Genomic DNA, 15,139 nt, shown 5'->3' with positions numbered 1-15,139 from the left:
GGCTCGTGGATCACCATGAAGGCTGGCTCCATATCCCTGAGTCATTGAATTCCTTTTGTCGGAATGAGATCTTTTGTTTTGTCTTTTAGAAGAGATAACTAATATGATTCGTACATGGTTGCGAACAGATGTAAACACGTCTTCTCCGTGTACAGAGACTAGTATGGAGACTGTATAGAGAGTTTTGGCTTTGTGGGTCTAATTTCGCTTTCACCATTTCTGTTTCCACTTGTCAAATTCCCCTTGTTATCCCCTCTCTGTCGATGATGCCGGCATCACAGACTCTTGAATGGTGCCATCTGCATGTGTAATCATTTAGCTCAGTAAAGTTTGTCTTAATCTTTTCATTCATTTATTTTGTTTTATTGTAATTTATAAACAGTAAAACTCAAACTTTCCTTTACTAGAAAATCTAACAACAACATCCAGGTGATGATTTAGAACAGGGGTCTCCAACTCCAGGCCTCGAGGGCCGTTGTCCTGCAGGTTTTAGATCTCACCCTGGGTCTACACACCAGAATCAAATGATTAGTTCATTACCAGACCTCCAGAACTTCAAGACATGTTGAGGAGGTAATTTAGCCATTTGAATCAGCTGTGTCGGATCGAGGACACATCTAAAAACTGCAGGACACCGGCCCTCGAGGCCTGGAGTTGGGGACCCCTGCTTTAGAAGTATTGAGGTACTTACTTTTTTACTGTTTATAACCTATTTATTAAATGCTGACATAGAAGTACAGAAGTAGCACCATGATGTGTCATTTTCAAATCAGTCTTTTATTCACCGTGTGACCCAGATTACAGTTTTAGAAATAAGTAACTCCAGCTGATCATTGCTGAACAGCTTAGCAGAGTTCCGCTTACCGTGAGCGCCGTTCCTGTAGTGTGCTGAAACCCGCAAACGACTGGCTCCGGATTATGCCATTTGGCCCGCCGGGGGAGTGGGTTCCGGTCGCCATGATCTCCGGAACTCGTGACGACACTCCTGCAGAAAAGGCAGATACACCCCCCTGATGAGTTTTCTAAAAATCTATCGACAATGCCTGAACAACATGTGCAGGATTTAGGATCGGGGTCAGTAATGCATGAAAGGTTGTCAACAGTGAGGTTACCTGGAGTGCCGCGAGCACAAAGAAGGCACACTTGGTGATGCTTTACATGTGCGAGCAGCACTCGGAGCCTGTGCTAACATGCCTCAACTCCTCTGACTTATTTGTCACATACCTCAACCGTTACTGTTATTCCTCAGGTGAATGTCACAAATCATGACGTCTGTCACTTCAAATCAACTATGTGACAAAAAGCAATTCATCAGACTGACAGCTGTTTAACGTCATGCAGAAGTCACTACATACACCACACACCTGCTTCAATGGGCCATTTTTGCCTTCTAATCACCACATTTGACTTATTAATTCCACAGACAGCCCAGTGTTTGACGTGTCTTGTCTTCCACTTCTGTAGTTAAGGCTTTTTCTTTCTTTTTTTAAAATCACTGTGCCTATATTTACCAGCAGCAGTCTGTCAGCTTTTAGCCTCTCCTTAAGCCGGAGATGTGGAGTGCAACATGATTCACGTGGGCACTTGGGGAGCAAGCCGAAAATAGATGGCGAAACGGCCAAATTTAGCTGTCAGATAATGATGTAGCAGAGATCAAGCGCCCAAAGGAGGAATCCACTGAGATAACTGGATCACAGTTTCAAACAGCAGTGTGAGAATTTGTCCAGATCGCTGTGCTTCGGTGGCAGCAGACTGACATTTAACCTCAAAGTGCAGTTTAGAAAAAGTTCAAAGAATTAACCGAAGAAAGCTTCCTCATATCTCACGCTCAAGAAACCCTCAGAAAAAGCAAAAGAAAGGAAAATAAAAGAATGTCTTTATAGAGTGAAATCTTTTGTTTTGGTGCGTCAGAGGTCAGCATGGGTCAGAACAGCTGAAGAAGGTTATAGATGTTGCAGAAGGACACCATGATAGGATGAGATAAGAGTCTGAAATCAGGTCCTTTAAATATCAGGACAGGCTTGTTAAATTCTATTCATACACTGAGATGAAAGCACCGTGTTACTCGAGCAATACCCCGCCATCTCCACAGGTGTGCAAACATATCTTCACATACTAGAACGCTTTCCTGCACACGCTGCTATTCCTTGCTTTAATGTTAACTCCCTCTGCAACATCACAAGGCAAACGGCAACCTGGAACATGCCCGAGTAACAAACAACATCTCAACGTTCGTGACAATAACATGATAACTGTAAACTTTGTGTGAGTCAGAGGAGGCTCGATCTGTCTTGTTAATCTGTATTGCTTCTTACCTAATACAGAAATGCCTGAAGGAGAAGAACAGAGAGACACATTTGTCACATCAAATTAAACTTTACTAACAAGCAGAGGAGCTTGTCTCAGTATTCAGCTCTCCTCTGCGTCTGCTTCCCCTCCTCTCACAAGCGACGCAAACCATCCCCCAGGCGTACGAGTTAAAACAACTTTGCCAAATGACAAGAAAACTCTGGATTTGTGCTGCTGCTTGTAATCATACCCCACTTTTGTCCTACTGGATCCGTCCATCTTTATTTCTCCAGAGGACTTCTGTGTGGGGTGGTGGAGCAGGGCAGCACACACATTAAGCCTCTGTCTGTGGTACTACAGGCGGCCAAACTAGAAACCTGATATCAGCTTCTTTGGACTGAGGACCACACAAAGAACCAGCACGCGGTCCAAGGAAAGACTAGATCCTTGTTTTGCAGTGAAGCAACAATAATGTAGCGAGACTGATACGGCTGCGACTATTAATAGCAGCTAGCTGACTAGAACACAGAAGACCCTAGTGGCTGTGACCGAGTAAATAGGCGATTCGGACTATTGCATAGACAGGCGTTACAATCCTCGTTTTGTCTGGATTAGTGAGAAAATATAAAATATATTTAAAATATATAACTTTACAGACAGAAGACCCAACATTTATGTTTATTTTTATATTTTAAAAGTGGCTAAAGCCATTTTCACAATTGTATTAAAAGGTGTATAAATCAATATTTTTACATTACCAGCTGATCAAATTACTGCGTAATGTAAAACTTGCTACTCCTATTGCACGTCTTTGCAGTTCTCCTCCAACCAATGATCTGCAGACTTTTTTTTGCTCACTGCTTTGAAGTTTGAGCCTGAGAACCCTCCAGAAACTTTTAAAGAATAAGTACAGCAGTGATAAACTGACTCTATACTTCCGCCCTGCACTATAATTTCGAGCAGGACTCGGGTCTTGGTGTCGAAACTATGTCTGAACATCAGATACCCCCTTCGCTCGTATTGCACCACCACTGTATAGCTGCGCGGAGAACAAAGAGGGCGTTGCAGTCTTCGGTTCTCTGTTTTCATTTGTTACCCAACTATTTGTGGCACTTTTCTTGCAACACAGAACAACAGCATTGCCTCACTGAAGACATTTACTAAAAAAAGAGTGTTGCTCTCTCTGCCTTAAGCGACACTGGATCTTCACCTCTCTATTTGCTGCTACATATATAAATGAACAAGCATGAATTCACATACACTTTCATCTGTATCAATGAAAAAAAACAGATCCAAAGCAGTTTTATTTCTTTCAAGAGCACAGATGGTGTTAAAGATGGTCAGTGAAGTCTCAGCATGAAGACTTAATGTTGCCAGTTTGGTGTTTTGAACCCTGAAGTGACGAGCGAGCTCTTAGCTAATGAGTTGTCAATTACAACTCATTAGCCAGTAAACAAAACCTGGATAGTCCTCCTTTCTGACTGTAACGATGACCATAATTTATAAAATGTTTTATTCAGTGACTGAGCTGAGAAAAGACGTTTTTTTCCCCATAGACTTCTTTACAACTTGAAGTCTTTTTTTTTTTTTTTAAACCAGATGACTTGCCCCCTGCTGGCCGTTAAAAGAATGCAGCATCGCTTTTCAGACTTGGAAGCTGGCGGCACATCCATCTTATATATACAGTCTATGGTCACGACACAAGGACACTCCACACCTCAACTCTGATGTAGCAAAGAGGACTTTAAATCGGTATCAGAACCACTTACCTGCACTTCATTACTGTTACTCGCACTGATATGTGCAAAACAAAACCCAGAGTAATGCTTCTGGTCTGAAATATACATTTGGAAAGCAGATTTGTCAGATAATGTGATGTGGTCACATTATCGGGATATGATTCTCCTGAGAGGCGGTAATCACCATTACTAGCCTAAACACAGACGTTACACGAGAGCTGCAATTTGCTGTAATTCTCTGAAGCTTTTTGGTCCATTTTGGTGTCTGGATGTTCAACAAACACACTTTTCTGCCTTTCTGTGCATGTCTCGCGGACTTTCTGACTCACTCTCCTAAAAGAGGAGCAGTGGGAGGGAAATGATGGTACATCCAGTTACCTAATGCTCTCTGGATAATAACAGAACAGGCCGGACACTGTTTACAGCACTTTCAGAAAGATCTACTGTATTTAGACAAACAAAGATGGAGAACTTGAAGATGTGCTCACTAAACTCCATACACAATAGTACCAGATTATCCCCCGAGTACCCTGATGTACACACAGCCTACGGTGAGGACGCAAGGGAATAACACGGAGTACTTCTCCCTGCCATCAGAGAAAACTGCTGTAAAATAAGAGTACTCACACGATTCAAACACAGAACAGCTTCACAACGGCGTGCACGCTAAAACTCTGACACTGCCTGTCAGGTGGAGGCTGCATGAAACTCGAACAGTGTTTGTCCTACATTCATTTTCAGGGACTCGCCCACACATTGCTGGATAAATGTGGTGCTTTATAAAAAGATAATCACCTTGTCTCTGCATGCTCTCAGAACTCAGAAACAAAGTAAATACCTCACTTTTAATTATCAAGCAAATTATCTGCAGCGCCTATATCTAGACTGTGAGTTTCTCCAGCTGCTACAAACAGGCTGAATGAAGATCAGCGGTTTGTTACGTGATGAGATGATGAGCCAAATGATCGATTTGCTGATCAACACCATTATTTGATCAGCCATTTACAGTTTCTTGAATTTGAGAAACTGGCTCTTTTTAATATGTTATGATTGGAAACTGTATATACACTCATTGGCCACGTCATTAGGTACAGTGGTTCAATTGCTCATTAATACAAGTATCTAATCGGCAAAAAAAATGGCAGCAATTTAGTCCAGTCATGGAGACACGGTCAAAATCACCAGCTGAAGTTCAAACTGAGCATCACAATGGGGAAAAAAGGTGATTTAAGTGACGTGGGACGTTGTATGGTTGGTCTGAATACTTCACAAACTCCTGATATGCTGTGATTGTCCCACAAAACCATCTCTGGGGTTTATAGAGAATTATCTAAAGGGAAGATTGGGCAGCAGTTCTTTGGTTGAAAATACCTTGGTGATGTCAGAGTTCAGAGGAGAACACCCAGAGAGGTTTGAGCTGACAGGAAGGCAACAATAACTCAAATAACAATCGTTGCAACCAAGGTATCCAGAAGAGCATCTCTGAATGTACAGTGTGTTGAACCTCAAAGCACATGGGCTACAGCAGCAGTAGGCCACACTTGATGCCATCCATGTCAGCTATGAACACGAAACCGAGGCTACAACTCACCAGAACTGGAGAATAGAAGATTTGAAAAACGTTCCCTGGTCTGATTTGTCTTGATTTCTACGGTAACATTAGGAGGATAGGTTCAATTTGGAGTAAACAACTTGAGAACGTGGCTCTACCCAGCCTTGTATCGACAACTTCAGGCTGCTGCTGCTGGTGGTTAACGTGTGTGGATATTTTCTTGGCACATTAGTACCAACTGAGCATCATTTAAATACCACAGCCTACCTGAGAACTCTTGATGACCTTGTCCATCCCTTTATGACCAGAGTGTACTCAAAGCTCAGATCATTCACACTGGTTTCTATTGAAATGGGCTCCAGAGATCTTTGAGATGTGCTGGAACAGGAGATTCACATCATGGATGTGCAGCTGACAAATGTGCAGCAGCTGTGTGATGCTCTCATGTCAATATGGAAATCTCTGAGGAATGTCTCCAGAATGTTATTGAATCTGTGCCATTAAGAAAAAAGCACCTCTGAAGACAAAAGGGGTCCAACTCTTTAGTTAAAGCTTAAGCAGATTAAATATATTCCAGTTTAAATTCCTCTCCAATAATGGTTTAAAGGCTAATTAGTCAAAGCAATAGGAAATCTATCAAGCTTTTACTCTCTTGTAGGGGACAGCTGGTGTGAGTCGTTTGATAAATGTTCACACTATAGTCCAAGCTTTGGCGATTTTATCAACTTTTCTAAAGTATTAGCAAGCCCCACATCAACATTTAAATAGATGTCACACACACACACACACACACACACACACACACACACACACACACACACACACACACACACAGACTCACAAAGGGTTGAGTTCAACCACTGAATCACGAAAACCTTTCCTCCGCACCTCTTAGTGTCACCGCTCATCTCGTCTAAAGAGCCTTTCAGAGAGAGAACAACAATACCCACTCGCAGTGCGTCCTGGTTTGGTGCCAGGCGTTACCCATACTGAATACAGCTGCCAGTCAGGCCATTCAATGGTCTTTCATCTCAGCCTTAAACACCCTCATGAGTGTGTTTGTGTGACTGTGGGTTTTTTGGAGGGTCTTGTAAGCATCACATTAATCAGTACTCTTAGCTGCGCTTTGGCAAGACTGGACAAATTACAAATATGCAATTAGCAAAGGAGAGGTGGCTGGAGAGAGCAGGTCACCCCTGTAAAGTAGAAATTTGCTGTTAGCTCTGCAATGTTCACGTACATTAGCGTATTAGCACCATCACTGAGTGTTTCTGTGTGAGTATCTGTGTGAGGGAGAGAGACAGCCCGACTAAGTTAATGAGGGACGAGAGAGCCTCAAAACTAATAGTGAGAGCCAACTGCAAATACAAAAGAGCTTCTTCAAGCAAAGTGGGATATGTTTTGGCAAGAGTCATGTGGTTGACATCATCAGCTGAGCTAGCATGATTGCTAGCATGGTAATTTTCCAGCATGTGCCTTTCCAGCTCACTAATAGGTGTTTATAAACCGCCAGACCACATAGACACGGATACGAGGACAAACCTACTGCTCTCTTCATCTTTAACCTCAGTAAACACTTTCCTGACAAATTTCTGATCTTAACAGCTCGTTTAAAGTCTTATTTAACACAGCATGATGCTGATTTTATGACTTATGGTCACTAATAGAACAAAACAGATGCTCAAGCAGGATATGATTAGGAGGAAATGCCACCATTAGCACTCAGATCTCTTGGTTTGTCGGTCAGATCTCCATGTCGCTTATCTACTTTCAAAACTTTATTTGTTTAGCACTTTTTAAAGTTACAAAGTGCTTCACAGTTTGGATAAAAACACATGAACCTCCTAGGACCTGGCATCCACATATGTGGACATCACATTTTGGGTTGTCTTGACCAAAGTACTGCATTTCGCTCTACAAGGGCCTGATATCCACTTAAGCGGGGCATACACTGTGCGATTTGTTCAGTCGCGTTATTCAGCTCCTGCTCAAACTGCACGATTGACTCGCAGGGGTTAGAAGTTCGTAGGTCACGATGCAGGGTCTCACACTATACCGCCCGATTCTCTGATGCGACCTGAGTGCTCACACTGTGCGTCCATAAAAATGAAGGTTATAACAGAAAATCTGTCACTCACTCTCCCTCTCTGTCTTTCACTCACACAGACAGGCACACCACCACCATCAACTTTGCTAAATTGCTAATGAAAAACATTGATCAGGCAGCTGTGATTGAGCAGCAGTGTAGATCCAACTATTTTCACGGTTGTTGTGGTCGTGATAATTTTGTGAGGCCACATCAAAAAGGCTCGGATGAGCTTTCCAAAGTTCTACAAGTGCCTCCATCGCTTGTGTCCAGATCACACGTTGCACTGCCGTGCTACTCCATCTTTTTCACCAACATTTATGTGTTTGCGCGTGCGCAGTGTGAGCAGCTGCGGCGACACCCTCATGACGGCGATGACCAAGCGATTGACGATCGGGAGCTGGTCGTGAGGTGTTAATCGCTTCTCGTTACCCCACGTATACTACACGGTGGACGACGCACGATGAAGGCCAAAATCGGGCCGATCACCAAAACGGTCGCACGACTGAAAAATCGGCTCAAAATGGGCCAAAAATCGCACAGTGTATGCCCAGCTTTACAAGGACATTATACTGCCACTGTTCTATCGAAATTTAAAACAAATGTCCTCATATGCGGATGTTATTTTTGTCAAAAACAAAAATCAGGAAAAAAATAAAAATCAGGTAATTCTTTGTTTTTACATTCATCAGGTCCCAATCAGCCCAAATAGCAAAGAGAAATTAAAAATGCATGCCATGAAAGAGTTCGAGTCTTAGGAGGTTAAAAAGATTCATATATGCATATGATACAACCTCAAAAGCATGATCACCTCTGCTTTCAAAATAAGAGCGTGGAACACCTGATCAGATGATTGGACAGGCCAGCTGAGGATATAAGGTCTCAGCAGCTCTGCTGTATAAACTTTAGCCTGTTCATGTTGTGCTTTGTATGTTATTAATACATATCATTAATTTAAAAAATGAATTCTGAATTTCATTAGAAAGCACTGAAAGGAAGCAACAATGAAGCTTCAAAATGGAACTTTGGAAACTAATGGTTAAGGCCTTCTTTTATATACAGTCTATCAATTTTCAATAAAATGAGCGCTAGATTCAAAACATTTGGCTTTAAATCCATCCTCGCCTTTCATGTAGTAGTCTTCCACCGAGAGTCAACAAGAGAACACTTAACACTTAATGCAACCATTTCACAATTTCATCCTTTCCTTCCTCTGCATTTCAGCATCAGCAGTTTTCTAACATCCTCCACAGGAACATGTGAGGCAGCTGTTCCTCTTAATCATTTAACCCCCCCCCCCCCCCCCCCCCCACCCTTCATTCATGTTTGTGAGGTTTCACTCGAGTGACTCAGATATCTGAAGTGATTTCACCCAGAATGGTCTTTTCTTCACTGACAGTGTGACTCACTTTCTTATTCTTCTTTCTCTTGTTTTGCTCCCTTTATATTCATCTCACTCTGCTCTGACTCCCTCATCCTCAGTCTGTGCAGCCAAATCTGTCAATGGTGAAGCATGAGGGGGCACTTTTCTCTCCCCATGAAGAGCACGAATGAGGTAAAACCATAAATAAAGGGAGACAAGGTGTTAAAATATGGTACTGCAAAAATAAGCTGCGATCCATCAAGCAAAAAACATCTAATATTTGGCGTAATCGTACATGTAAACAAACTCTGCCGTGCATCTAAAACGTTCCTGAATAATAATCACAGCACTTGCTTGCTCTGTGCTTTTCGTTTGCTGTAAGCAGCACAAAACGCACCCTCACTGTGCTCGCTGTTCTCCGTTCCCCGTCCTCTCTTATACAACAGTCTCACCCAAACTCACAAACATCCACATTTAACTTCTGAATAACCCTCAGAGTGTGAGAGCGCGTACGAGTGTGTATTTACGTGCAAAAACCAGTATCAGAACCACAGTGCATGTTAATGAGAGAGGGCTAATTCTTAATGCCTGTATAAATTAGCCTCACCATGGCAACAGCAGACAAAATGGGATGAAGTGTGTTACGTAAAACAACAGTTATGAGCCAAGTGCCAAGAAGTAGGACACACACACATACACACACACCCTCGTGTTACAGGGCCGAAGCTTTTAAAGCACCAAACCTGCATATGGAGAAAAAAGTTGTTGTTTTTTTTGGTATATCCTGAGCTTTTAAAGATGCTGCTTTCAATGTCATTCAACACATAAATACATCATTAAAAGTGACTGTGCTGCTTGTCATTATTTCCTTCTATTTTTATTTCATTGTGTGTACAAAAACAGAAAGATATTAGAAAAACAAGAAAGGTGCTGATAACAATGCAGAAAGGCAGAAATATGTAAGATGATGCAGCAGTCCAGCTGAAACAGTCAAGTTTGTGATAAAACAAAACCAACCGAAGCGATCGGCGATGACTGGAAGTGAAGTAACATGTTCCAACACAGCCTGCAGGCTGCAAGCGCGTGCCTGAAAGCTGTGCAGTTATCCATGAGTCCAGGTTTGTATAAACTGGTTCAGTGAGGAGGGCAACTGCTGGTCTAGCTCCAAGCCAGGCTAAACTTGCTGCAGGCTGCAAACCCAGAGCCAAAGAATAAACATGTTGTTTCCATCTATGATTTTCTTTTCCTGTTCACAATGAAAAACCAGGTGTGTTACATATGCGAGAGCATGTCAGCCCACTGAGAACAGGTAAAAAGGTTCAGGGTTAGCTGTGTTTTGACTAATTTTGAGTGCTCGTTCCAGTACTGAGGGTGCACCAGACACACTGCAATGTTCTCCATTGCAGTGAGTGAAAGAAGTCAAAACGGGAAGTAGAGCAATCAGATTTTTCTCCAGAAAAAATTAGCTTTTTCAATATGGAAGATCAATTCCACCAACATTTTTTGCCATCAATGAGTAAAACTCTCAGGTCAGGAATCTCAAAATTTAAACTTAAAGATTCAAACTTCTGAGAAAAAACTTGATCTTTAGAGATGATTTAACAAAGAAATGTTCATATTTTATCCATATTTCAAGCTGTTGCAGCATCTTTCCTTGTATAATTTGGGACTCTCATTGTCTCTGTCCTGATATATCACTCAAATGGAAGTAAAATGTGACAAAATTGTACACTTGTGTGCCTTCAGCCCAGCTGAATCATCCATGAAGCAGTGACCTTTGCTGGTGAAACTTTTAGCCATCTCAGAGGTGCAGAGATGTTTACAGCCTGGAACAAATAAACAGTTTACCACATTTAAGTTTTGCTTCGCCTCCCCATCATGATATTATTGATTAATTATTAAGGCTTGATGTTACACCTTAAAGACTCTTTGAGCAAATGGTGGAGTTATTAAGGATTTGATCCAAGATGTCTAAGTTCTTCATCTGTCACTGGTCATTTGTAAATCAGTTATATTAAATGAGACATATGAAAAACAACAGATTTTGAATTCACCTTGCTACCTGTGCTTGCTAGCTAACATGTTTCTACCACGAGCCGATAACTTCCCAAAATGCTACACATTGCAGATTACAAACAGTGCTCTCCATCTTTTTAAATCGATCCTTTATCACAAAACAAAAACTTTTCTGCATCTAATAAATAACTTTGTAACTACGTTCAAGGGTTACCTAGGAAACCGGAGCCTGGAATATCTGCCAGGGACCAATCGGTTACAATCAGGTCACATATCAATAGCAGTCAATTCAAATGCTCAAAGTTGAGAAGGGTTTTTCTTCTGTCGCTGCTCACAGTCGCTGAATCTCAGCGGCGTTGCTGCCGCTCGCTTCCTACGTGGACACGTCTTTATAGGTTATATGGTACATTCCATGCATGTATTAGTTAGTTAAGATTAATTTCATGATGAAAGGGAACATTTATCACCGAAAGTCTCGGAAAGAACAGGTTTTAAATCCAAAACTCCCTGTAGGTAAAATATGTGACACTGATAAATGTGCAGAACACACCAATGCATAATCACAAGAACAGCCATGTTTACGAACCTGAGCGGGGTGCACATGCAAATGTGAATCCACATTACTACACAGCACAAATCTCACGATATTGCTTCTTAACCCGATTCAGGATTTACACATTTACAGCTACTTTTACAAGGAAAAATGACTTCAGGAACAGGGAGCCTCATTATCCACAGTGCTGCAAAAGAGTGTGCGTTTCTCCCGAGGAGGAAGGTTTTATTCATCTTTACTGAAAAGGCTTCTTAAAGCTCACTAGAAAGCTGGGAGGAAAGTGCTTTAAGATGACATTGTGGAGTAGAAAAATGTCATCTTTTGAGGTGGCGATGAAACACTTTTAATAAGCATGACTCTCAGTTCAGTTTTCCCCGCCAGCAAGAAATGAAAAGGGCTCAAACAGGAAAGTTTGAAGAGTTTTATGTTCATTTTTGCTTTAAATGCCAATGATTGTGTCTATATACTGTGTGAGATGCATAAGAGCAATACGTACTATGCTAACAATGGGTTAAACTACTGTCTCGTTGTAAGAATCTCCTCCACTGAACTTCAACATCCTCCAGCTCACTCTTTAGATTCCAAAATCTAAAGTTTTAGTTTTGGCTCAGTCTCTCAGTCTCATGTTTTAGCCAATCAAGATCTCAAGATCAAGATCTCACAAAACAGCTGTCTGCTCTGAAACAGGAGAAAGAGTTCCATACAGACTCACTGGTGAACACAGTTGAACACTCAGGAACATAAGAGACAGAAATTTCCCATAGAAGTGGGCAAAGTGATGTTAAAGGGAAAGTACTGCAAATGCATTCAGTCAAGTGCCCTTAAGTGGCTAAAAACAGTTATTACAGGTTTAAAAAGAAGGATATTTTATGCTTTTCTTTACTTTCTGCCATATATATTCTGTTAAGACCATCAGTGTTTGTGCACGCAATCAGTGTGAGGCACAGCTCAGGATTCACACTGATTCAGACAGTCTTTTTTTCTTGTCTTGGCCCTGCAAGGTGTCAGTCAAATAGAGGCAAGTCCCCAATATGTTCGTTTTAGCAGAGCAGCCCCGCCCACCCGCTTCTGAGACCTTTTGTTTGCAAAGTGCAGCCAATCACAAGAAAGCTGGTTAAAGGGTCCATGTCCTTAAAGTGAAAGGGGTCCAACACCAGGTGTTACCATAATGAAAAAAAAACAACAACATAATTTAAAGCCCAATATGTATAAAACTAAGAAGTAAAAGACAATATAATGCCTTTCTTATAGAAGATATAGAAGCTGACAAAACATGACTTTTGTTTTTGCCATCAATCAGTCAGAATTTCATGTTGTTACCTCAAAATTTTGACCTGCAAACTCAAACTCTGGAGATAATGACATGAAATTCGGACTGAGTAAGTCAGTGGCGGGAACAAGTTTCCATAATTTTTCTCATTTTGCGTCAAATATATAAATGTTATTTTGCAAGTTGACATTAGCTGCAGAAAAATTTTCTAGTAATGAGTTCTGCTTTCATACAAACGATGCTTAGTGTCATTTTTCCTACTCATGGCCTGGCGTGGTGGAGAAGCACGAAGGTGGGTGGGAAGTTCTGAGGGGCAGCCAATCAGAAGAAACTTTGATTAAAAGAAATAGGAGGTAATTTATATATGGCCAACAAAATAAATATGGATTAAATATGGTTTTCAGATTCAGTCATCTGAACTCTGCTACCTAGAAATTAACATATTAGGTCCCCTATAAAGTTTTATGTTAATGTTTACTTAAGATGAATATTTATATATTCAATTATTTTATTTTCTGACAATACATTTTTAAATAAGAGAAATTTAAACTTGTAGACGACAGGTATAAATCTCTAGTTTGGGTAATCCAATCTTACCAGCATGTTAAACGAACCCTCACATCCAGAAAGAAGGAGGAAGGTGTAGTAAATAACACGACTGCGGGACAAATGGAAATTCGTAAAAAGCTTGAAACCTGAAACAAGAGATTGACGCTGTTATGACTGACCATCATGTGCAGGATCATAAACACCATTTCAGAGTCACCAGCCTGTGATTCCAGGAATCCGTCACACAGAGAGAAAAGAAAAGAAACGACCGGCAGGACAAAAACTTCGTGTGTGATGCTGGTACCTGGTGAGTCCTCTCCACATGTGCTCACAGAGCTCTTTTTTTCCCCTCAGCTATCTCTTTGAACGGCCGCAATGGTGGAAATTCCAGAAAGAACATAAATGTTCAACATGACACCCAAACACACATGTAAAACAACACACACTAACTCAGTTTGGTCAGGGAATTGATTTCTGTTTGGAGCGAGCAGTGAGACTATTCAACAGGAAGCTTCCACAAGAGCTCGGATTAGGGAGATAGCTCGCACTGATTCTTTTTAAATCAAATTTATACCAGGACAACAACAAATAAGCCGTTCTTACGGATGCTGGAACGATAACAACATGTTTTTCTTGCTGTTTATTCCTCATTTTGTTAAAGGAAAATGTTAAAGTGCAGCGATTCTTCATCAAACTATTTTTAAAGATTTAGCCGACGCAAACCTGATGTTATAAAACAGATATCACTCACCGATAACTGTGGATGTTATCTTATCTGCAGTGTCTCACACACACACACACACACACACACACACACACACACACACACACACACACACACACACACACACACACTGAGAGTGAATTTCAGCCAGTGCTAACATATAAACCGATGCTTCCCTTCTCAATAAGAAAGACTGACTTCTCTTTACTCGTATCACTTCTTCTGACCAAAAATAGTCTCTCTGCCTGAAATCCTGACCTAATTAGTCAGACTGATCTTAGTCATCCTCCCATGGTGACGGATTTACTTAAAAAAAAGGGAAAAAAAGAAAAAAGCTTTACCAGGTCATCACTGAACTGATCTAGACCCTATAAATGATAAAAAGAATCAGCTGAGAGTCGACTCAGTCATCTGATGCAGTCAAACGCTTTATTGTGGGAAAGACTGGGAACTGGATGCAGTGCAGATGGGACGTGACGGTACTGTGGTGGCCTCTGTGTGTGTGTGTGTGTGTGTGTGTGTGTGTGTGTGTGTGTGTGTGTGTGTGTGTGTGTGTGTGTGTGTGTGAGAGAGAGCGAGAGAGGGAGGAGGCCAATGTCAGCTCTATCACATGAAAGTCAAGACAGGTCAGAAATGATGCAGCAGATAAACTCACCATGGAAACACAGCACTGGCAGGTATTTTAAGTCAGTATCGACCCGATCTATTCCCGATTCATCGATGTGTGAACTAATCAGTTATTAATAGATTTATTTATATCTGTCAGAAAAGTCAAAGATCATTTCTCTCCACCTTTTCACAACATTTAAAGACACCTGCGCCGCTTCAGACACCAGTGTGTTCATTTTGTGCGTCAAAGTCTGCCTAAAAAAAATCTGTAAGATGCGAATTTGGTCACTCCACTCCAATTATAAGTCATCAGGGTCCTCACGGCGCACGGGAAAAATTAAGAGCAGGATATGAAGTGGAATTTGATGCATCCAGATTAATGGTCTAGA

The 15,139-nt window shown here is 41.4% G+C and overlaps 1 protein-coding gene across 2 annotated transcripts in view; it reads right to left on the bottom strand.

Annotated features, from left to right (window-relative positions):
* The window catches only part of ripor2 (RHO family interacting cell polarization regulator 2), a 60,990-nt gene that overhangs the window by 22,753 nt on the left and 23,098 nt on the right, over positions 1-15,139 (bottom strand). For both annotated transcript variants that reach the window (XM_065470851.1, XM_065470853.1), the window contains exon 2: positions 865-985. In XM_065470851.1, the coding sequence (XP_065326923.1) occupies positions 865-985 (121 nt within the window). The remainder of the gene's footprint in view (positions 1-864; positions 986-15,139) is intronic.

The sequence above is a fragment of the Pelmatolapia mariae genome, linkage group LG22 (genome assembly GCF_036321145.2).
Source record: "Pelmatolapia mariae isolate MD_Pm_ZW linkage group LG22, Pm_UMD_F_2, whole genome shotgun sequence".
NCBI lineage: Eukaryota > Metazoa > Chordata > Actinopteri > Cichliformes > Cichlidae > Pelmatolapia > Pelmatolapia mariae.
Note: the sequence above shows the minus strand (reverse complement) of the source record. Positions and strands in the feature narration are given on the sequence as shown.